General features: G+C 52.5%; 2 protein-coding genes across 3 annotated transcripts in view; one reads left to right on the plus strand and one right to left on the minus strand.

Moving 5' to 3' along the window:
* The window catches only part of LOC119103291 (epidermal retinol dehydrogenase 2), a 39,217-nt gene that overhangs the window by 7,834 nt on the left and 8,351 nt on the right, over positions 1-23,032 (plus strand). For both annotated transcript variants that reach the window (XM_037226755.1, XM_037226757.1), the window contains exons 2-4: positions 5,418-5,542; positions 18,804-18,914; positions 22,332-22,493. In XM_037226755.1, coding sequence (XP_037082650.1) covers positions 5,418-5,542; positions 18,804-18,914; positions 22,332-22,493 — 398 coding nt within the window. The remainder of the gene's footprint in view (positions 1-5,417; positions 5,543-18,803; positions 18,915-22,331; positions 22,494-23,032) is intronic.
* On the minus strand, positions 9,981-12,868 carry LOC119103290 (L-threonine dehydratase catabolic TdcB-like). Its single transcript, XM_037226754.1, has 2 exons — positions 12,022-12,868; positions 9,981-11,216 (listed from the first exon to the last, which is right to left on the minus strand). Exons 1-2 carry the CDS (start codon positions 12,559-12,561, stop codon positions 10,284-10,286), a joined length of 1,473 nt encoding a protein of 490 aa, XP_037082649.1. The 5' UTR covers positions 12,562-12,868; the 3' UTR covers positions 9,981-10,283.

Here is a 23,032-nt window from a genome sequence, read left to right on the forward strand (position 1 = left end):
CACGTAGTACCAACGTGGGACGAACGCGGTTTGCCATAGTCAGGGCATGATAATGCCGCTATGGGTGTCAGAAACCCATTGAGTTAAGAACGAGCAAGCCCACCAAATCATTACATCATCAGGTCGCGGAGGTCGTTTCATCGCAGGAAGATGGTTGCGTGGCACCGTATTATCACGCTGGCCTTTGAAGCCCATGGCCTTAACCCAGAGGAGTATGGGATGTCAGGGACTCGTCTAACCCAGAGCGGTATGGGATGTCAGCGACTCGTCTAACCCAGAGGGGTATGGGATGTCAGGGACTCGTCTAACCCAGGGGGATAAGGGATGTCAGGAACTCGTCTAACCCACAGGGGTATGGGATGTCAGCGACTCGTCTAAGCCAGAGGGGTATGGGATGTCAGGGACTCGTCTAACCCAGGGCTATGGGATGTCAGGGACTCGTCTAATCCGGAGGGGTATGGGATGTCAGCGACTCGTCTAACCCAGAGAGGTATGGGATGTCAGCGACTCGTCTAACCCAGGGGGTATGGGATGTCAGGGACTCGTCTAACCCAGAGGGGTATGGGATGTCAGCGACTCGTCTAACCCAAAGGGGTATGGGATGTCAGGGACTCGTCTAACCCAGAGGGGTATGGGATGTCAGCCACTCGTCAAACCCAGAGGAGTATGGGATGTCATCGGCTCGTCTAACCCAGGGGGTATGGGATGTCAGGGACTCGTCTAACCCAGAGGGGTACGGGACGTCAGCGACTCGTCTAACCCAGAGGAGTATGGGATGTCAGCGACTCGTCTAACCCAGGGGGTATGGGATGTCAGGGACTCGTCTAACCCAGAGGGGTATGGGATGTCAGCGACTCGTCGCCACGGCGCCATCGAGCTGCGTGTTTCCGATGCTTTATCGCACGTCATTGTGACTATATGGGGCCTGTGAACCTTTTGGAGTATGACAGCAGGGCCAACTCTGGTTTGACCCTTGACGGACCGATTAAACTCATTGTTTCACGCTCACGTGTGTGCTACATCACAATGCAGATTTACAAAATCCGTCTCTGGCGTGAAAGTGCAAATGACAAAGACCTTAACCTCGTGCGGCCGGTGCAGCGACACTCAGATGCTTCTCACTGGTGGTTGACATTAAGTCTAAGCTTTCAGAGATTTGCGCTTGCGGTTGCCGGCTTGATCACCTTGTTCTAGTTCTGAGAAAAACGCAGCTGTTGATATAACAGGAATCTTATTATCTGTCCTAGCCTGCTAACCTTCGGTTCAGCTGTTCAAATTTTCTCATCGCATGCGTGCCGATTGCGTGCGTAAACCTGGCTGGCTGCGATCATCTCCTCCGATGGACACGCGCATGATACGATGTTAACCTGTTGCTGCTCAGCCACGCCGTGGGGTTGACCTCGGGCGAACAGAAACCCAGCTGGCTGCGGTCATCCGCGAGGATGGACACGCGCGTGATACGGTGTTAACCTAGCTCTGCTCAGCTGCGTTTTCCCATCTGGCTGCGGTCATCCGCGATTTTGGACACGCGCGTGATACGGTGTTAACCCAGCTCTGCTCAGCTGCGCAATCCCGGCTAGCTGCCGTCATCCTCTCTCATGGACACGTCTGTGATACGGTGTCGGCCTAGCGCTGCTCAGTCGCGCTGCGGGGGTGGCGTCGGATGAACGTCAGAGACGGGGGCAGCACCAGCGCAAGTGGCTGGACCGGTGCGGGCAGCGGCGCAACAGAGCCGGCAGCCGGAGCTTTAGGGCATGCGGTGAAAAGGCACTTACAACTTGCTCGTTACTTACTTACTGCTCGCTTATTACTTACTTACTCATTCAACTTAGACGTCATATGCGATTTCCAGCAGTTTTATTTGAAGGCACTAATCCGCGCATCAGCACGTGAGGGTGGATTTATCATGCCGCGCAAAATACAAACATTAAGTCGCTTGTCGGCGAGGGAAAGCTTGGTACAATGCCATGCAACCAAGTTCAGTCATCGCGGGGGGGGGGGAGAGGGACATCAAAGCGTCGCATATTGTAGCGTCCAGCATTTATGACATCAAAAATGCGTTTAATTCCGTGCCCATTGGCGGACCTCATAAAATATAACCTCGTAATGTCCAAAGTCGTTGCATCCAATGATTGTAGCATCCAGCAATCGCGACATCCAGTTGACAAGCTTTGATTGGCACTGCACTCCATCCTATGGATGTCATGAACGCTGTATGTTATGAACTATGGATGAACTTTGGATGTTGCGGTCTTGGATGCTGCAAACTCGGATGTCGTGATTCTTGACCGATTTTGGATGCTATGTGCGCTGGATGCAGCGATCTAGAACGTTAACCACTGGGCGATAAGAACATTGGATGTTTCAATACGCACCCCATCCGGGGATTTGACCGATTTTGCCGACTACTGATGGCGGCAGAGGATTGCTGAAACCCCTATTAGGCATTCGCTGTTTTGGGATTCGCCGTGAAGTTTAAAGACTTTATATGTTATTCCACCTGGTAGATTTGTATGATCTCAGTACCATACAACAGACTGCGTCACTACCTATCATTAACATATGTACCGTTTTCTCCTAGGGCCCAAAATCGCATGTTTCCAAGCGCCAAAATTGACTTTAATAGCTTACCGCCCAATTTCTCGAATTCGGCGGCGGTGGCGCTAGACAGCGTAGTGCAGTGTACGGGTGTTCAACTTGTAATGCAAATGTTGTGCCTTCGAATCTCAGGAGCCCACTGCGCAGCTGTGCTGTGCATATAATTGACGCGGACGAAGGCCGAACCTGCCTGCTTCCGTGAAGACTGCTCAATTTCCAATATTCGTCCAGTTCGTGAAGTCGCATATTCCGCCTTGCGTTCCAGCTATTCATTGCAAAGAAGATGGGTGTGGCCCCACACCGTCCACTGTCAACAGCCTGTAGGCGTATGAGCACCAGCTGAGGACTCGCAACGTTAGATGATAGCAATATTTCCAATTTGGATATCTGGCTTCAGTGTCTTCGGGCACAAGTAGCACTTACAGACATTCTCTTGCTAGCTCCTGCAACGGAAATGCCAGGGGTGCTGAAAATGAATCCATTCAGCCAAATTCAAGCGACTTCTAAGTACAACCTTGGATGCTGGCACTGCCTGCGCAGAAAGACGCCGCATAAAGCATCGGTGGTGAACTCCCGGCGCAGTCGGGACACCGCTCATGTGACGTCACAGCTTGGTGGAAGCGTGCCTGTAGCGGCTTCAATAATGACAGACCCCTGGCGAGGGTTTCGTCGGGCGAGGAAAAGCCCGGCTCTCGTCGGTGGAGGGAAAACCCGGCCCTAGGCGAAGGAAGGCGCGGTTCTCGTCGGGCGAGGGGAGGCGTGGCTCCCGTCAGACGAGGAAGGGCGCGGTTCTCGTGGAGTGAGGGAAGACACGGCCCTGATCGGCTGACGTAAGGCGCGGTTGTATACCTCATTTTGTAAGGAGTTTTTGCCCCAGTGTGGCCGCTATGGGATGCGAGCATGGAGCAATGGTTTTCTGCGGCGTCAGTCTGTGACATTGGCAGAAGGGTTACGATCGAAATCAGCGTGGAAAACGGCATCGTTTCATGTTCCGGAGTAGTAACATTAAAAGTCACCTTTTTGGATCAACAGGTTTTTTATAAATGAAAGAAAAAATGACGTTAGCAAATGGCACGATTTCTATTCAGGTCGAGTATTTCCAGTTAGGTCGAACTTGACATTTTCCCCGTCGGTATTTCGACATCGTTGAAGGTGTTACGCAACGATGTGATAGCCCCGATGTCATCGAAATTGTGCAAGGTTTTACCGGCCTACCAAAATATTCGTCCCTTCTTTTTGTCGGTGCCAGGCCACCAGTCCAGCAGTAAACAGCCGCATAATGTTGTTTAGCAAACCTGCCTGTACAGTTTGCCGTGCCTGTGTATGGCAGAAAAACTGCTCGGACCGGTCGGCACGCATCACTGACAAGGTCACCTGGGCTTGTCCGCTCCGCCGTGCTATCTCCGCCGGACCGTTAGCGGCTATGACAGCGTCTGACCTCCAGAAACACCTTGTAATTGTTTCATGCTGTGTGGTCAACTCTGGTTTTCTCATTGTAGATTAGTTGACAAATCCCTAAACCCCTGTCAAAATATCAACGGAGAGGCTTCAATTGATCCGCAATGTGGTGCCTAGCTGAAATGATTAGTGGTTGGTGTGACGCCACGAAAACCCTTCCGCGGTCCGCCGGCGCCGACGAAATTTTGCGGTTCGGAGTTTTTCGACCTTTGACTGTAGAGCGGTTAGAGATGTATCTTGCCACCTAGAAATGACCTTTTCGGCCCTTCTCACCGATACTGCCACAAATGCCCTGTACCTTATAGATACTTTATAGATACCTTGGCGCAACATTTGGCGACTCCATTAGCAAGGGGCGACGCCACCAATTTGTATAGGAGGGGACGAGGTCAAGCAAACCTCGCAACACTCACACAAGTTGGCAAACCATGCGTTTACCATCCTCGCAAATGTCATCACTATGCAAATTCATATTGTGCCTCGTGCTACTGGCCGGGGTGCCTTATCGGAGACGCCGATCGAAACCGGTTCAGAGTTTACCTGAGAAAGGCCCTGGGAAATGTTTCTGGCGCGTTGACGCCGTGGCGTGGCGCCGCCGACCAGCCACCAGGACATTCATGACGTCACGCCGCCTTATAGCTCGTTTCAGCGTCATCCAACTTTCGGTGTACATGCCTCCTGAACCGGACATTAACACAGCTTCCCGATGGCAAGTTTATGATCTGCGTCTGTAGATTTTTCCGATGAAAATAAAAACCAAAGTCACTAACTTCGCCATGGCAGGCCCCCAGGGAGCGTAGCCCTCGAAAAACCGCACGCGAAGTTAATCGTCTGTGACTCCACAACCTGGCGACCGTCTGAGGCTGCTTGGCGTGTTCTTGTTCTGAAACTATAGCAACGTCAGCCACTCGGCCCTCTTTAGCCTGTCAGCTTTCTCGACTTGATCGCTCTTCCGCGGTTAGTGATCACGTTGGGCTCCAGGCCACCGGGTCGGTGGGTGCACAGCCTCGCAGTGCCTGTTGCACCTGATGTGACGTGATGACCTTGAGCGTGCTACAGCTGGGCCGCACCGGGGACATTAGAACGGATTGCTGCTCTGTGCATATTATGCATCACCTAGGAAGTCGTGCTGCTGGAGACGTAACTGATCATCCAGATAGTGTTACTTGACCCTGAGGTACTTTTCAGCATTGGCTTCACCGCGAAGCAATATGCCATCACCTGGTGTGTGCTTCAGTGCAGGAGATATGTTGTAACACGTTCGGGACGCGAGGGACTTACTTCGCTTGACAGTGTGGTCGTCGCGTCGGTGGCAGGAATGTGTGGAGATCTTGTAGTGACCCCCCCCCCCCCTCTCACAGGTAATGACGAGACGGTGCGACTGATACGGGCAGCTGGCGGAGAGGCACACGCGTATACATGCGATCTCTCGAAGCGTGAAGAGGTGTACAAGACCGCTGAACGGGTCAAACGCGAGGTCGGCAAGGTCAGTAACCCATCCAAGGTGATTTTCAGTGATTTTCACGGCATGATATACGCAGCTGACTCTTACGATCAGCTGTACGCTGCTCGTAATATATATATATATATATATATATATATATATATATATATATATATATGTCACTACGAAATTTGGAACGGACTACATCAACACCTGGAGGAAAATCTACATGAAACTAACAAGGGCAAACGAAATGCTACGCGCCCTAAACATTATAAATATTAACACAGCAGAGCTGGGCTCGTTTCGGAAGTTTCATTTACCCAATTTACAAATTATTTGATTGAACACTTATGAGGACCTTTCCTTTTTCCGAGTAATAAGAAATTTGCTTTTAGTTGCCTCGATGCTCTATTGTCGCTATTGTCCCGATGATATACGTTCTGGCGTGTTAGCATCTTAAACAATAGCCGTTTTCACGACTAATGAATGCACCGAAAAGTTTTAAAAAGCTTTGAAAATGTTTTTATGAAGCTTAAGCATATGCCTAACACCATGACGAGGAAAAGATTGTCTTCATGCGATTCCATTAATATGGAATAAATAAACCAGGTGTATCCAACCGTGAATAAGCTTGCTATCTTAAACGTGACCCTTTATAGACATTTCTTCAATTCATGCCTTCAGTTCGTCCATACTCTAGAGGAACTACTAGGCCTGGCAATCAGCAGTGTGAATCGGTCGAGCGCATCGGGTGCAGACTGCGCCATTGTTGTTTGCATCGGTGCTGTGTGGAACAAGTCGGGGTTTGAGCATCATGCCATGCCATGTATTTACTGCGAGTGGCTCCATACGTGTGGCTTAATGTTGGATTCGAGTGGATGGGTTACAAGTTGCACGATAAACACGAAGATGCGGCGAAAATGATGGCACTTGGAGAGTTTGGGAATGGCATACAAAGTCGAAGCAGGACCGTCTTCTTGACATTTCTCAAGTTAAGATGTGGGCGCAGCACGGCTCCGGGAGGCTGCAACGGCCGGCGACAGGTGGTTCCAGGACAAGACCGCACGATATGAAAGTACACTCTTCGACATGGACAGCCGGAAAGGGCAGCTTCAAAGCGCCGCCCACCGCCGACCTCGTGATACACTCACTCACAGCGGTCCGAGGAGTGAACAGCGACCGGACCGCCATCGGGGCACGGGGGGGGGGGGGGCATTAAGGGCTCTGAAAACGCCAATGTGATCTCGGCGCGTAACAAGGTCATTGATACCAGCCCAGCGACCTTACGATCGGTGAAATATGATCTGGACCTCCGAGACGATCATGACCGCAAAATTTATGATTTCTTGCACCAGGAGTGATAGCAGGCGGGGGCCACGCCCCAGACTGAGAGGCGGTACAGGACGCGGGGAAAACTTGGGTCTGGGTAAGGAGTGTGCGGGCTTCGGGTGGGAAGTGACGACAAATTTTGTCTAGGCAAAACAGGACGGAGTTGCACTTTTGAACCATTTCGGCTACGTGCTCCCCCCAGGAAAGGGTACCATCGATGGTCACTCCCATCATCTTCACGATCGGCGAGAGTTTTTACGGCCTGGGACATGCCCACCGGAAGAAGGGTGGTCTAGTAGTACTCATCTAGGGAATTGGCAGTGAGGTAGGGTTGGAAGGCAAGGCTGGTTTCCTCCTGACGGGACTTTAGGGTGGACATGTGGTCGGGGTGGGTGAAGTCGAGGAGTTGGGTATCTTACGCCACTTTGTTGTTGCAAGCTGCCGGTCACCTCAGCAATTTTAATCTACCTGCCTCTAGACTCAGACGCTTTCCAACATGGAGCGGTGCTGTGGACTGGACGGTGAAACACTGCTGAGGCGAATCCGCCGCGTGCGACGGTCAGCAAGCTTCCACCACAGGGGTGTATTTTCGCAAGCAGGTTTGGGGCGCCGAACGGGGAAGATGACCAAACCTGCCCTTAAAGTGCACTAAAAGCAGGCTTTTCCCCGTATTGGATTTGCTTTCCTCAAAGTTAAAGAGCTTGAGTTTCCCCAACTGAATAGGAAACTACGCACCTGCTCCAATGCGTTAAAGAGCTTGAGTTTCCCCAACTGAATAGGAAACTACGCGCCTGCTCCAATGCGTTTCCTCGCTCCATCTCAGCGGAAGATGTTGTCGTCGGGCATAATAATCACCTCGGCCTTGATGGTCGAAACCAGGCTTCGGTAATCGACGTAGGGTCGATGTCACTCAGACGTGCGACTTTAGACGTGTTAGGCGTGCATGGCTTCGGAAATAATGAGCGTAAGTCGAAGTGTGCGACTCTTACCGCCGCCGCTAAAAAACCCGGCAGGAAGCCGCAAGGCGGGCTTCAGGCTGTAACGCAGCATGCGCGACAGGCATGCCGAAACGGCTGATGTTGTCCGCTGATCATTGTCGGACGATTACCGCTGTCAGTTTTGTCGCGTGGTGTCAGTCCTCAGGTCTTCGTAACTGTTTCATTGAATGTTCACTTCATGGTGGAGGTCGGCATGTCTCAAAGGTTCTTCCGAACATAGCGCCTAGGAGAATCGCCATGTTTTGGGTTGCTAATATTCGACCTTTTGTTTGTCTTAACTCCCTGATAACACGTTGGGCAGAATTTTCCAGAGAGCGCACCTTGTTGCAGCCTATATAACTTGGAAAATCGCTGAAAAATGCCAAAACACTCAGACAGAACATAAAACTAGAGAGAAGTTCACAAGGCAGGAATTGTGCAATTAAATTGTGCAAGATACAGGCAGACGGAATGCTCCCATAAACGTGGTACGAACGCGGAGATCTTAAGTTTGATGAGCTCGCTCAATTGCACTCAACAGAAGGTGGCCTCGCAGCGTGCACTTGTTTCTTTTGTCTGTGGAGCACTTATTAGACACCTTTTTTTATAGATCTGATATTTAATGCACTGCACGCACATACGTAGACCCCAGAGGGCTGGAGGACCAAATTCACCTGTGGAGGGGGATGCCAACTTGATTTGGGGGGGGGGGAAGCAAAAGCCTAGTTGAAAGAACACAAATCAACACCCGTGCTCGTAACTATCGGTATACTTTCAAGTGGAAAGGGCTGCTCAAGACAGCAAAGCTACCTTGGTGGGCTGCATAGATGATGCATTCATTACGTATACGCGAATTACTTCCGCTGCAAAAGTTTATACACGACATTAACCCTACACGACATGGCGCATGCTTCCTAAGCTTATACAACCATTACTTACACACGGCATTACTTCTGCTGTAAATACTTATGTGCGACATTAGTGCTGCAGCAAACACTTGTGATCAGGTCTCCACCGTAGAACTAATGACTGGTTTATGTTTTCCGTCGTGCATCTTGTCGTGTAGGACTTATGCCGTGCATGAGTTTTTACAGCAGAAGTAATATCGCGTATGAATGAGGACTGTGTAAGTCTTTGTTGCATAAGTAATGACGAGTATAATTTTTTGCATTACACGCCTTGTCATGTAGCACCTATGCCATGTTAAGTCCGTGCAGTCGAAGTAAGTACTGCCATGTCGATGTCGGAGGACATTTTGCCGAGGCACCAATGCCGTGACAGTTATTCATGGTTTTCTTGCATTTTTATTCGTAGGTTTTGAGTGTTTTCTTTCTATAGGGTAATAAACTGCACCGAATGATATTCAACGTGGCTATTTTTGTTCAAAACCTGATGCAAATGTGGAGCACTCCCCTTAAGGAAATTCAAGATTACCTCTGTGACGTCAGCACTGCTACAGTTGAGTTAAAGCATAACTCTGTCACGTGCTCAAAACTACCCGGATGGAAATTACTATAGTTTGAAGCATTTGGTGACTCAGCTTGCGCGTACAAGACGCAAACGTTCCGACATGTGTTTTCCACAGGCTCACGCTGCCAGTGTTGGCGAGTACAGGCCAATGCTAAGCTTTGAGTGTCGCCTGACTGGGATGATCTGTTGTAATTTTGCTTCCATTTGGGCGGTTTTGTCACAAAATAGTTCGTTAAAGTGCCTCACTCTTGTTGCCGATCACATCCGATAAATCACAACTTTATCACCCCTGGGCTTGACTTGGCACATGTTATGCCTGTTTTCTATTTTAAATACTCCATATGTATTCTGAAGCTTTCCTTGCGCTCGACGCACTTGGAGCGTCACGTCACGTCATGTCTTGAATGACGTGACGTCGTGACGTCACGAGATGGCGCCAAGATCACGAGATGGCGTTGTGTCCAAGGCGTATGCATCTTTCTCCTTAATAGCTTTTGCGTCTGTTTCTAGATGACCATTTAGTCCTCGTATTTTTGTCTCAATGAATACCAGTTAACGCACATTACTCAATCGATATTTCATGAAGCTCCAGTATGGCATCTTTGTCGTTCCACAGTTGGTGCCGATATTTCGAAGTCTACCTTGCAACTCAGGCCGACGTCGGTCTGTGGTCTAGCAGGCTTTCAATACGCTGAAACATGTCACATTATATCATATGTAATCATAATAGGTATGCAACATGAGCGCCGTCCTAAGCCTCACAAACGAACCAATACAAATCACCCCGCACACAGCACCGCTGTTCGCCGCCCCATATTGCGCTCGGCCTAATCTGGGTGACAGACAGTACTCGTTGATAGCAGCGTATCAGTCTGCACTGAAGCAGGCTCACGATAAGGCACGGTGGCCGACAATATCGCGCCAGAGAGCACGCGGCCCCGCCGCCCTTCGCCGCCGCCGCGTCCGGGGCGGGTCCAACCGCCCCACCTGCCGCCTGGTGGCGCTCAGTCGAAGCTGCCGCAGATGGGGCCGAACCGGACCTGCTCGTAGGCTGTGCAGATGGCGTCGCGGAGCCGGTACGTCTCGGCGGCGTTAATGGTCTCGGCCACCACCTTAACCTCGACACTGTAAATGTCGTTGCGGATCCAGGCGCGCTCGTGCAGCATGTCCTTGATGCTGACTCCGAGCTTGGCGAGGAGGCGCGTCAGCTCGGCGATGCCGCCGGGGCGGTCGCTGACGGTGACGGTGAACTTGCAGAGGCGACCCTCTGCGGCGAGGCCGCGCTCCAGGCAGCGGCCCAGGATGGTGGTGTCGATGTTGCCGCCGCACAGCGGCACGACCACGCGCCGGCCGCGCAATTCTGGCAGCGCGCCCGAGAGGATGGCGGCCAGGCCGCACGCGCCGGCGCCCTCCACCACCGCTTTCTCCACCTCGACCAAGCGCAGGATGCTGATGGCGATCTGCTCCTCGGACACGCGCACCATCTTGTCGATGAGCGGCGCCGCCGTGGCGTAGGCGTTGACGCCGACCGTGGGCACAGCCAGCCCGTCGGCCAGCGTCGACTGGCACTTGGTGTGGACAGGTCGGCCGTGCTCCAGCGCCGCTGAGAAGGTGGCGCATTTTTCCGACTCGACGCCCACCACCAGGATCTTGGGGTTGAGCGACTTGACAGCCATGGCGACGCCGGCGATCAGGCCCCCGCCGCCGACCGGCACCACGATGGCGTCCACGTCCTTCACCTGCTCCATCACCTCCAAGCCCATGGTGCCCTGCCCGGCCAGGATGTTGGGGTGGTCGTAGCCGTTGATGTAGAGCAGGTCGGTCTCCTTGGCCATCGTCATTGCGATCTCCTTGGACTGGGCGAGGTCATCGCCGCACACGATGACGTTGGCGCCGTAGTCGCGGCACGACTGCACCTTCATGATTGGCGCGATGATCTGCAGCGGAACACAAGGCCCTCTGACAACCTCGTCATGGTCAGCAGGCGACGACGGCCCAGCCAGCGACATGGCAACCAGACAGTTGGACAGATGAGGACGGACAATCAGAGGGTTAGTTACGTGGTGACGGGAGCGACGTCGGTCACCCACACGACTCCTAAAAACTCTGCCGTAAGTCTGATACCTCCAGGACAAGCATGTATACCTGAGCGGGTTAGATGCTGACCTAGGTTATTCTGGAAAGAACTTGAGGTAAGTTCATTTCTGCGTCGTGTGCCGTGCTACGCAAAAGTGAAAACCAAGATTCATCACAAGCTAGTGAGACCTTGAAATAGCGTGCACACATACCTGCCACCCGCTTTTTATTAACAAATTAAACTACTGCCTACCTCACAAATTAAGCTTTTACCTACTACCTTACAAGTGCACTTGCAATGCTTTTCTGAATTAAAAACGTGCGTACTTATAAACAGATGGATATCACAAAACAACTAACATGGCGTGATGCATTCTAAATGATGCAGCAACGGCCTTCAGCATCGAGTCAGCTCCACTAGCGTCTGCAGTTGCCGCCTGAGACGTTGGAGCACAGGCGGACGCGCTTACCGTCTGTTGTCGCCGCCTGAGACGGCGGAGCATAGGCGGACGCGCTTGCCGTCTGCTGTCGCCGCCTGAGACGGCGGGGCATAGGCGGACGCGCTTACCGTCTGTTGTCGCCGCCTGAGACGGCGGGGCATAGGCGGACGCGCTTACCGTCTGTTGTCGCCGCCTGAGACGGCGGGGCATAGGCGGACGCGCTCACCGGCATGACAACGGTGACCGCGACGCCCAGCTCCCGGCCGTGGTAGCAGAGCGCCAGCGCGTGGTTGCCGGCCGAGGCGGCGATGACGCCCCGCTTCCGCTGCTCCTCCGTCAGCATCATGAGCGTGTAGCGTGCGCCGCGCTCCTTGAAACTGCCAGTGTACTGCATGTAGTCCTTCTTGAAGAACAGCTGCATGTTGCACTCCTCGGAGATGTGCGAGCGCGTGCACGGCGTGACCATGATGCCCGACTTGATCTTGTAGGCGGCTTCGCAGATGTCCTGGAAGTGGACCACGCGCGGCTGCGCCGGGTCGCACCAACGATCGAACATCACGTCTTCGCTTACGCGCATGCTGGGCACGCGGCGGCGCAGCAGCTCGGGCGAGCTGTCCGAGCCGGACACGTACGGCGCGTCGGACACGGGCAGCTGCAGCTGCGCCATCTCGGCCGTGGCCACGAAGAACTGGTCGGCGGCCGGCTCCGAAGTCGCCGGGGTCGCCGCGGTGGCCGATGTCACGGCCGCGGTCTCGGCCTCGGCCATCGGGTGTCACTTGGGTCGCCGGCCGGGCTGGCGGTCTGGAGTGCCGCACTGGCGCGCCGGACGAGGACGGAACGCTGGCGCCGGAGCGTGGCAGACCCTGCGGCGGCGCGGCGGCCACCGACGTCCACCCGTCCTGCTCGGCAGCTCGCCCAGTGTCACAGCGGCCGTCAGACGCAGCTATTCGGGCCTGCCGCCGCCAGAGCACGCCGTCGACTGCTGGCACGGGCGTGCGCTCTTCGGAACTCGATCCCTGACGCAACGGCGCTCCTCCTGTCGCGCCGCCGCCAGATAGCGCTGTCCTCGACTGAAGAGCATCTGGCGTGTACTGGTGCACACCAGCTCCGCCTCCGACCGTGGTCCCAACCGCGTACCCCCCCCCCCCCCCCCCCTGCGTCGGCGAGCGCAGACGTGGGTGTGCGCCAGACCGCTGCTCTTCGCCCCTGAGCCCTTACAGACGTTCGATCCCGGGGTGCAGTCGTAATTTGGCACATGGCCGGGGACGCATCCTGGCCTGACCTGACCACGCCTGACTGGGGGACACATCTGGAGCAGGGCGGAGTGCGGTTTGTGCTCCATGGTCCTGTGCTTGCACTGAACCGATTTTCTTCTTCGCTCACTATTTGTTTTCGTAAGTCTTCAGTCTGGCTTCGTGTAGCTCCCTGAACTTTGTCATGTGTCGGCGAGTCAGTTGGCCGGCTCCGATGGCGCTGTCACTGAAGGCGCAGCTGTCACCGCGTCCCGCGGCCGGGGCGGCTACCCGTTCACTTTTGCAGGCTTCCCGGAGGCAATCGTTCACCGGAGGTGTCGTGGTGGCCCGCCGCACGTGGGTGGAGCTCCCTTCACTTCAGGGGGACCCAAGTTCCGACAGTGTCCGTGTGACCCGCCGCACGTGGCTGGAGCTGCCTTCACTTCAGGGGCGCCCAAGCCCCGACAGCGACACTCAACTTTAACGAGGGACGTTTGGGTGCTGCATGACAATCCCCTGCATCCCTGCAAATCCCCCTCAGCCCCTGCATCCCGCGGCTGCTCTGCTGGTTGCCTCACTACCGAGTAGCGTGACATGCGGTGATCGTCGGCCGGCTTTTCTAAACAGAGGCGGTCTTGGATTAGAGCCAGATCGCCCGACGCTGTTTAGGGCGCTGCCAGTTCCAAGGCGACATCCGCCATCGCATCACGTGCGTCAGGGGTCACGTGACGAACGATCCGCCGCAACCTTGAACTGTGGCCACAGTGATCGGGCACCACGTGACGTGCCACCCATCAGTTCTGCCACGGGGGGACAGACGCGGATGGCAAAGACTAAACGACTTACTGCGCCGCAGAATGGTGCTGTGGCCGACTCTACATGAGCAGAATCGACTTCAACTAAAAATGACTGAGGCCGAATAATTATCGGAATCAAGCTTACTTTTCATTAGTTTTCCAATGTTCTTTGAATCAACGGTTGGTTCGATCAAATCAACAGAGGTGATCCGGAATCCTTTATTACTAGAGGGCAATGATGACTTGAGAGCAGTCAAATCAACGCTATTCAAACCTATTGGAACGCCCTGTGGTTTTTCTGATAAATCCGGCCGTGAAAGGTCACATGGTGCGGCCGCCTGGATGTTCCGGAGATGTCCACATTTTCAGTTCCTGTTAGGTGAGCGAAATCACATGTCTGCAAAGCGGCTGCGTGATGCCGTCATTCACAGCTGAAGCACAGCAAACGAACAATATACCATGCAAACTTTCCAGCTGTAACTTAAAACATCCTGAATAGCGTGATATTTCCAATAAATACGATTCAACATCAGCCGTGGTCATGCAGTAAGCTAAAGAAATGTTGAATCATCAATTGGTAAGGCATGTGAGTTAGAGACCAGTTGGTAAAACATCTGGACATGATTTCCTCAAGTTCGAGGCTCGCTTTCCTGACATGGCTCACATTTTCAGCGCCTGATAGATGCACAATGTTATCTGCGTGCAAAGCGGCCTCATAATTGGGTCCTTCGCGGCTTAAGTGTAGAAAAACACCACACGGCTACGTAACGCGATCCTTCGCAACTTGAGTGCAGAAAACACAACATGTGTGCACCATGCGGTCCTTCGCAGCTGAGGATAGAAAACCACACGGTTGCGCGATGCGGTAGTTAACTGCAGGAGGATGAAGAAAAAACAAAACGTCACTTGAACTTCCAGGCTGTAAATTCAAACGTTCATAAAAAGAACACCGCTTGTGTGATAATTGTTAACAGCTAGTAAGTAGCAAGGTCATATGAACGCTGATAATAGAAGACAACCCTCCGAAACTGACCGTGCCCTATGCAAACAGTTCAATAAGAGTTAAACGTTAGAAGGCTTCAACAATACGATAATTATTTGTCACGCCCGCCGCCTTTCCTGTGGCGCACGACGGCGGCCGCGGTGCTCGTCTTTGGAGCGCACGAGCTGCTTGAACCGAAGCAGACATTGGGCGCATGGAGACCTGACTTGCGTTTAATCTCAGAGCAGCAGTCGGACTGCCGCAGTGAGCTCACAACGCGGCCCTTCTCAGGGCTCTGTATGCTCCGCGAATATAGGATTAGAACCGGTCTGCTCTGCCCAGAAAGTTCTGTAGCTTGTGTCGCTCTAACACCGCTCACGTTGAGCCGTTTTGAGAGCTCTAGCATTGTTTGTCTAGCCTGGGTGAGCTTGCTGGGAGCTTTGTCGGATCCGTCTTTTTCTCTGCGATCACGATTGGGGCCGCCAGTGAATTTGGCCTTGGAAGACGAATACCTGCCTCCTCTCTCCGGGGTGCCATGGTGTGGTGTGACGGAATTCCTTAGACTCTTAACGAGAGCCGACAAAGAGGCTTAAAACCTAACGCGCCCTTTATGCGTAGATTTGTAAGACTTCCATGTGTATTGGATTCATGTAGTGTGTGCGTAAATAGTTTCATGTTCTTGCATTATTTATTATTAGTGGAAATTTATATGTATTGGCATAAAATAATGATATGGATAAGCCATGCTGCAATGCTGTTTATCAGCCCACGGTCGTCAGTCATTCAAACTTATTTTTCTTATTTTGAGGGCCATCGCTGCTTTTGAATGAAAGCAACAAGAATCGAACCCGTCCTGGTCCTGAATCTGGTCAAAGACAAATGATTTACATCAGGCTCGGTACATGCAAATTTTGGGTTACCCGTGATTTGATCATAAATCTGAAACGCACCAGGTGCAGGTCTGCTTCCCCAGGCATCATGCTCTTTAAGTTCATGTTTCGTCCCAGTAGACCGCAGTTTATGTGGACCTTTCATTTGTTTGGTGCTACGGCTTGTGTCCTACACGCTGACAATCATGAATTACTCCTGGAAGCATGTGACGTGTTTGAACGGAATACTGATGCTCGATTAGTGCATAACTTGGGATATATCAGTTTGAATCTTATCGTAACAATAGGAAACCATCATTTTACCAGGAGGGACTGGCTAAGCGACGTAGTCAAGGAAGCGTTGCTGCAGCTGTCAAAACTCAATACAAATTAGCCAATGCTCGCTTGATAATGTCCTTTAACCAGTATCTTAAGGCGTATTGAAGTTTGACTGTTGTCAGTATAAGAATAAGAAGCTCATAATGCCGCAAAAACCAGGAGCCCAAGGCCTTCCTTGTTTACGGGAAGCATAACGAAGCATACGCTTTCTTTCATAACGGACATGTTGTTTAGGCTTTGCTCACAATGTCCCTTGTCATAGCTGACGACTTGTTTTACTGAACGGGTGATATTACGCAAAACAGACGGATGCTCATTCTGATTCATCTTTGATTTCATCTGATTTAAGCAGGGTGTACTGCGCATTGTTCTTAACTGATTTTCCAAGGCTCGTTGTATCGACTTGAAACATCAGTTCGTAATCTTTATTTTAATGGTACATTTAACTCTGAAGGCAATTAGAATGCTTTCAAATTTGCCAATCAATTTTACACGCTATCCTGTCATCGTGTCTTGACAATGTGATGTCACATCATCCTACAAACAATTCATTATTAATTGATTGACTGCATCCATCCCTTTAGTTGCATCTATTTACTATATTTTTTGGTACATTGTATTGGTCATGTATGCATGCAAGAAATTCGGTTGGCGCCTGGCCAGCCGCCACGAGACTGGAAGCCGTCGGAGTTTAAACACATGAGCGTGTGCTGGTTGTGTTGCACGCGGTGACGCCGCTGGACTTCGGACTAGGAGGGGGTGTGTCGCCGGTGACGCGACTCAAGGCTACGTCTGGACCCGGACTGTGTAAACAGTGCGCCCCAATGGGCTCACAGCAAAGCAAACGCAGCAGGCTCCGCCTTTGCGACGGGTTCGCAGATTCCAGCCCTGCATGAAAGCCAGAGGCCGATCATCTGAAACATCTGCAACCTTTGCATTGAGTTTAATGGGGCCACCTCTCGCCCCAAAATTGGCGCGGGTGGTCATTTGAACCTTCTAACAGCGGTCTAAGAGGACTAAGACCTCTAAGAAACCAAAGGAAGCTAGAGCCACGAAGAAGCTGAGTACTTTTTAAGTCTCCCGCCGTTATCACGCTGTTATTTTTAGAACACAGGATGCCACGACAATGTCAAAAACGGCGTTGAGTAGCTTCTGGAAACATTTATCAGATGCACACTATTAGACATCGACAGGTATGACCTGCGATATATTACGTTACGTCAAAGGGGCCAAGGCTTTTGTTGCATTGGCTGAGCTGGCTTCATCAGTTGCTAAACAAGCCACATTGATGTAAAAAAACGGCTGAAGAAAGGCCCTCAAAGGCAACTGAAATGGGCACTAGTGATGTAGTGGTTAAGCTGTGCGTCGGGGAAACCGGACGTGCGTAGTCCAATCACCTTCGATCTCCGCCCTTCCTGCCAGTATGAGAAGCGGACGGTATGGTATAGGCTCAACAGCTGAGTGCATCACAAAGCCCCAGTGACGTATTGATTTTCATTGAACGTGCTCGCATTTGCGTCCTGACTGCTAGTGAATTTCAAGTGCAGTCCATTCCCAAAGTACGAAAACTAGGGGCGAGCTGCTGCGCATGGTAGCTCTCGCAAAGTTTGCATCTCAGCCCCTGTATGCCAGAAAGAAGATACGCAAACCACGGAGCCTGTTCACATTAATCCGCTGTCAGCTGCGTCACGACCCATGATGAAGTCGTCAAACAAAGTGATTTTATTCATTCACTTGTGCCCTGATCCCTCTGTTTGTTACACCTGTAACTGCCTGATTACATCATCGAGTGTGTTAATGGATGTTTGTTTTGTGACAGTCAAATGATGCCTCATACTTAGCTAGGCGCTTCAACGGTAAAAACTGGGTCGAAAAAGTCTCGTTGGGTTGGGCTGTCATGACTTGAGTCGGGGCTTGCCTCTGCGTTTAAAGACCTGTGTGTCCTTTGGCAAGCAATATTGGTGTTAATGCCTTCGATTGAAGGGCTTGTTCCACATTTGTGTAGTGTTTCGAGCCAAAATAGACGTTTTGAAGATAGATCGGTGCAGTTCTTAGCCCTGCCCTTCTTAAGACCAAAAACCGTCTGGTTTCTGAGCTACAAGCCCTCCCTAAAAGAGAAAAAAAATGAGATAGGAAAGCACACCCCTGTATCCCAGGCAAATGGCTCCCGTTGGAAGCGGAGATTGCTGTCTACCAGTCACATCTAGTAACCATTATCAGTCGATGCCTCAGCACCCGGCCAACACCGACTGCTCGTGCGTGCTGCTGTTCCGCGTGCCGGCGTTGGGGCAGGGTTGGCCGGGCGCCAGGAGCCGATCGCTCCGGCGCCAGGCAGACAGCGCGCCGGTGGCCTCGGCTAAAGCCGCCGCTGCGTGCCCAGAGCGGCTTCGGTAGCTGATGGAACCGGCTTCCGTCCCGTGGCAGATATTCGGTCGGCATTCACTCCCGACAGCATGCAAACATTTGATGGGAGGAGAGGGGCCCTCCCCTTATTACTCACACACATCCATGCATTTACATAAGCGCATATCGGGAACAAGCCGTGCCTGGGCGTGCTCTCGAGCGCTGGCATCTACAGGCATACGCGTTCGCTTTGCGTCTTTTATAGCTTTTCATAACATCACAGCTTGGTGCTGCGATGTTAGTTAAGGACGAATAAGTGGTACTTTATGTGCGACAAAGTATCATTTTACGTGGGGCAAAGTGCGGCTTCATCCAGTCGCTGTAGATGGTTCGACTCTTGTGGCAGCGGGTTGGTTCCGTGTCCTGACCTTAATTTGACGTTCCAGGTCAGCATTTTGGTCAACAATGCCGGCATGGTCATCGGAAATCGCCTGCTGGAGATTCCAGACAAGCTGATCGAGAAGACGTTTGAGGTCAACACGCTCGCTCACTTCTGGGTATGTACGTGATGTCCCACTGACGGTCCCACGTAATCCCACTGACGGTCCCACCTAGTCCCACTGGCAGTCTCATTTAGTCCCACTGACGGTCCCACTTAGTCCCACTGACGGCCTTACTTAGTCCCACTGGCAGTCACACTTAGTCCCACTGACGATCCCACTTAGTCCCACTGACGGTCCCACTTAGTCCCACTGACAATCACCGGCCACGAAACTGCTCTGTTGCGTGAGGCCAGCTTGGCCAGTACTGAGCTGTCTCGTGTCGCCCCAGCCGAGATTGTGCCGTTTTGAAGCAGCTGAGATTACTGTCTCTTATCAGCCGAGCAGAGACGCTGCTATGGCGTGTTGAAGCAGCCGGGCCTCTGGAGCCCCGTGCTAGCTCGGCGTGGGTTCCGATGTGTAGTGTAACACTAGTGCTGAAGCAGCCGGGCCTCTGCAGCCCGTGCTAGCCCGGCCTGGGTTCCCATATGCGTAGTGCTACACTAGTGCTGAAGCAGCCGGGCCTCTGCCGTCCCGCGCTAGCTCGGCTTGGGTTCCGATATGTAGTGTTACACTAGTGCTGAAGCAGCCGGGCCTCTGCAGCCCTGTGCTAGCTCGGCCTGGGTTCCCATATATGTAGTGCTACACTAGTGCTGAAGCAGCCGGGCCTCTGCAGCCCCGTGTTAGCTTAGCCTAGACTCCAACATGTGGTGTTACACTAGCTGAGACTGCTGCTGATATGTGCTGGACCAGCTAGGCAGCGACTTTGTGTTCGCCGTGCCGTGTTCGACCATGTCGTGTTGTCCTGTTGAATACTTGCTTCTTGTGTATGAGGTCGCTGATCATAAAACCAAGAATCTGGCGGGACTCGGCCGTGCCGGGTCAAATCAGCCTTGCTCTGCTATGTCGCATGAGACAAGCTGAGCCGGGCTGTTTGACGTTTGCCCAGCGTCCCTCTGCGGCGTCACGTTTAGACCAGCCGGCGCTGAGCGGTGTGGCGTCGGGCCAGCGAGGACTGCGGTGTCGGGTTAGCCCAGAGGGATTCTGCTGTGTTGTATCGCCCCAGCTCGGCCGTGCCGTGTTAGATGAGCGAGGACTGCTGGGTTGTGGTAACCAAGCGGCACGGCTGCGTTGGGTTTGGCTAACGGGGCTGTGCTGGGTCAAATGAGACCAGTTGGAATCTGCCGTGTAGTCGTGTTCCAGGTGAGACCCTGCTGTCGCGTGCGGGTCCGGCCGGGACTCAGCGGGGTGATGCTAGTCCAACCGGCATCGGGCTTAATTATGCCTTTTTTCACATCAGCTCGCTGATTTTCGTTCATGTGCGCCAGATAAAATGAGCAGCGTGCCTGAAGCATCTTCCTTTTGTGCGTCCATAGGACACTCGTAGGTTTCTGCATTTTTCACGTTAACGCACGTGTTCGTTTTTACAGAGAAACGAACGAACTAATGTCGGACAAATTTAATCCCCGTAAGATATTTTGGACACGCAGCCCAGCCGGCAATGAACGGCCTGGTGTTTGCACTGCAGTATTCCCGCGGTCCCCAGCCGGCGCGGCCGGCCTAGAGACCACCGGTGCCGTTCCCCCCCCCCTCGCTCCCCCACGGCATGGCGCTGTGTGGACGTAACGCCGACGCGCCGGACCGTCACGTTGCGTCACTTTCGTTAGCTTTCCGCCAGCGCCGTCCGTCGGACTGGCGAAAGTGGCGATGACTTGGCAGTTTCGGCGGCGAGGAGCGCTGCCAGACACCGGGGCACACTCGGAACGAGTCGGGGAACATTCCGATGATCTCGCCATTCCGTGCGTGGGACGGGGTGGGGTGCGGGTGGGGAGGGACGCTTGCTGACCCGGTATTGGCAGGGGTCACTTAGGGTGGACAGGGCAAATTATATCATTTGTTTGCTTACATGTATACTATTTTGTTGTCTTTCGGCTCGTCCAAACCGTTCTCGGCACAGCAAGATGCCAATGAGGACTGAAAAGGAACGATACGTTGTCGAAAAGGTACGTTCCCAGCACGTGCTGGGGATGTTTATGTGTTAATACCTTCATCAGAGTTTTTTTTCAAAAGAATGCTAGGCCGATGTCAATCCCTGTTCCCCGTTTTACGACAAGAGTGAACAGAAAGCGTTGCACCGGCCGACTCGATGACGTAATCCTACCGGTCGCCGGACGGCCCGCCAGCGCTCGGTGACGTCACATAGCCTGAGGCGCGTTTCAATGCCGCCGTGCCTTTGAATGGGTATTTCTGAAATCAGTAAAACCTTGACAACTAATAACTTGCATTTCAAACACACACGCACGCATGCACACCCGTATGCTCGCCCGTCCGCACGCACGCACGCACGCACGCACGCACGCACGCACACACGCACGCACGCACGCACGCACGCACGCACGCACGCACGCGCACACACAAATTTATATATATATATATATATATATATATATATATAAGTAAGAGACGGTAAAAACTTGGTGGCAAGGACAAGAGTAGCTATCATTTGTGTAATTTGTCAGCGTTTCGGTCATCACGTCGTAGCAGTCATCGTCATCGAGTTATCGTTCTTCATTGTTGCAGCAATTTTCGCGACCTTAGGATTTTAGAACCACGTCTTAGCCACCAAAAGAAGTCACCGTTAAATACCACGGGGTCTGTATATCTTCTGCGAATTACGAAGTTGCTTTTTTCATGCGAAGTGTAAAAGATCTTTCGTCGCGTGATGGTGTAGTTTCCAAGCTGTCCTGTTTGTCCTTTGAGAAATTGTGCTTAGTTGCGGTAACTATGACCGTTGTCATGCCTCGCGCGGTCTGTCAAATGCACTCGTATTTTATGATAACTTTCTGCTATTGTGTCATGATAATGGTGCACAATGTATCGAAACGATGTCTTAGGCGGGCATTTATATATATATATATATATATATATATATATATATATATATATATATATATATATATATATCATGTATCATATTATATCGGCTGACGTCTTGCACATTATAGGATTCATTATCATTTTACACGATTTCCATATGACTGAAAAAAGGCTAGCGGTTGTTTTTTGTGTTGAAAGCAAAAGAACCCGTAGATCAACCATGGGTTGCCCTTTTTATTTCGAGACATAAGAATCCCGTCGCCCCGCCGCTGATCCCCGGCGTGGGGACCACCGCCCGCTGCTGGTCCCCGGCGTGTGGACGACCGCCCGCTGCTGATCCCCGGCGTGTGGACGACCGCCCGCTGCTGATCCCTGGCGTGCGGACCACCGCCTGCTGCTGATCCCCGGCGTGCGGACCACCGCTCGCTGCTGACCCCCGGCGCGGCGCCCACCGGCCACAAGCCGCGCGGCGCGAGCGCCCGTCACAAGCGGCGCCCACCGAGCACGAGCGACCTGCCTCAGACGCAGGCCGACTGACGCCGGCGCCCTCTTGTGCAGACTTGCAAGGCGTTCCTGCCGGACATGATCGCCTCCAAGAAGGGCCACGTGGTGAACATCGCTAGCCTGGCTGGCATGCAGGGCATGAGCCGCCTCACCGACTACTGCGCCTCCAAGTTCGCCGCCGTCGGCTTCCACGAGTCGCTCACCGTTGAGCTGAAGGTGATCTCCCCGCCCCCTGTGGAATGAACTGGCTTCACAACGCTGCGGTAAAAGCCCAACTGCGCATGGTGATCTCCCCGCCCCCTGTGGAATGAACTGGCTTGACAACGCTGCGGCAAAAGCCCAACTGCGCATGGGGAGTGGGGCGTCCCCATGCATCCATAGTAGGCGAAGTGTTACATTTTCACAGGGTTAGACAGATGAATCTAAGGCCAAATTATGCAGTGATGCTTAGCACCTGCACTAGGACTCTGGACGTCGCTACTCGCGGGCAAAGCTTCGTCGAACAACTTGTAGAGCTATTTGAAATTTAGATATTCTTCAGAGCATTAAGATGCGTGCAAACTTGTACCGCATCCGTGGGGCTTACACTAGACCACAATGGTACCGTATGCTTCCTTGTTACCACGATTCCAGAATAACTGAATGTGCAAAGCGCAGAAACCGCGCCACTCCAGTTTTTCTCCATGCGTCATGAACTGTCTTCTGTATTTGACAGAGGCGCTACACCCACAGATGCATTCTAACATTTTAAGTGA

This window comes from Pollicipes pollicipes, unplaced genomic scaffold (assembly GCF_011947565.3).
Source record: "Pollicipes pollicipes isolate AB1234 unplaced genomic scaffold, Ppol_2.1 Scaffold_5724;HRSCAF=6776_pilon_pilon_pilon, whole genome shotgun sequence".
NCBI classification, from domain to species: domain Eukaryota; kingdom Metazoa; phylum Arthropoda; class Thecostraca; order Pollicipedomorpha; family Pollicipedidae; genus Pollicipes; species Pollicipes pollicipes.

Bases quoted from the DNA above. Each gene is read 5' to 3' on its own strand.
- LOC119103290 (XM_037226754.1), bottom strand. From the start codon at position 12,561: ATGGCCGAGGCCGAGACCGCGGCCGTGACATCGGCCACCGCGGCGACC. The intron at 11,217-12,021 runs GTGAGCGCGTCC...GTTCCGCTGCAG, and splicing joins CGGTCACCGTTGTCATGCCG to ATCATCGCGCCAATCATGAA.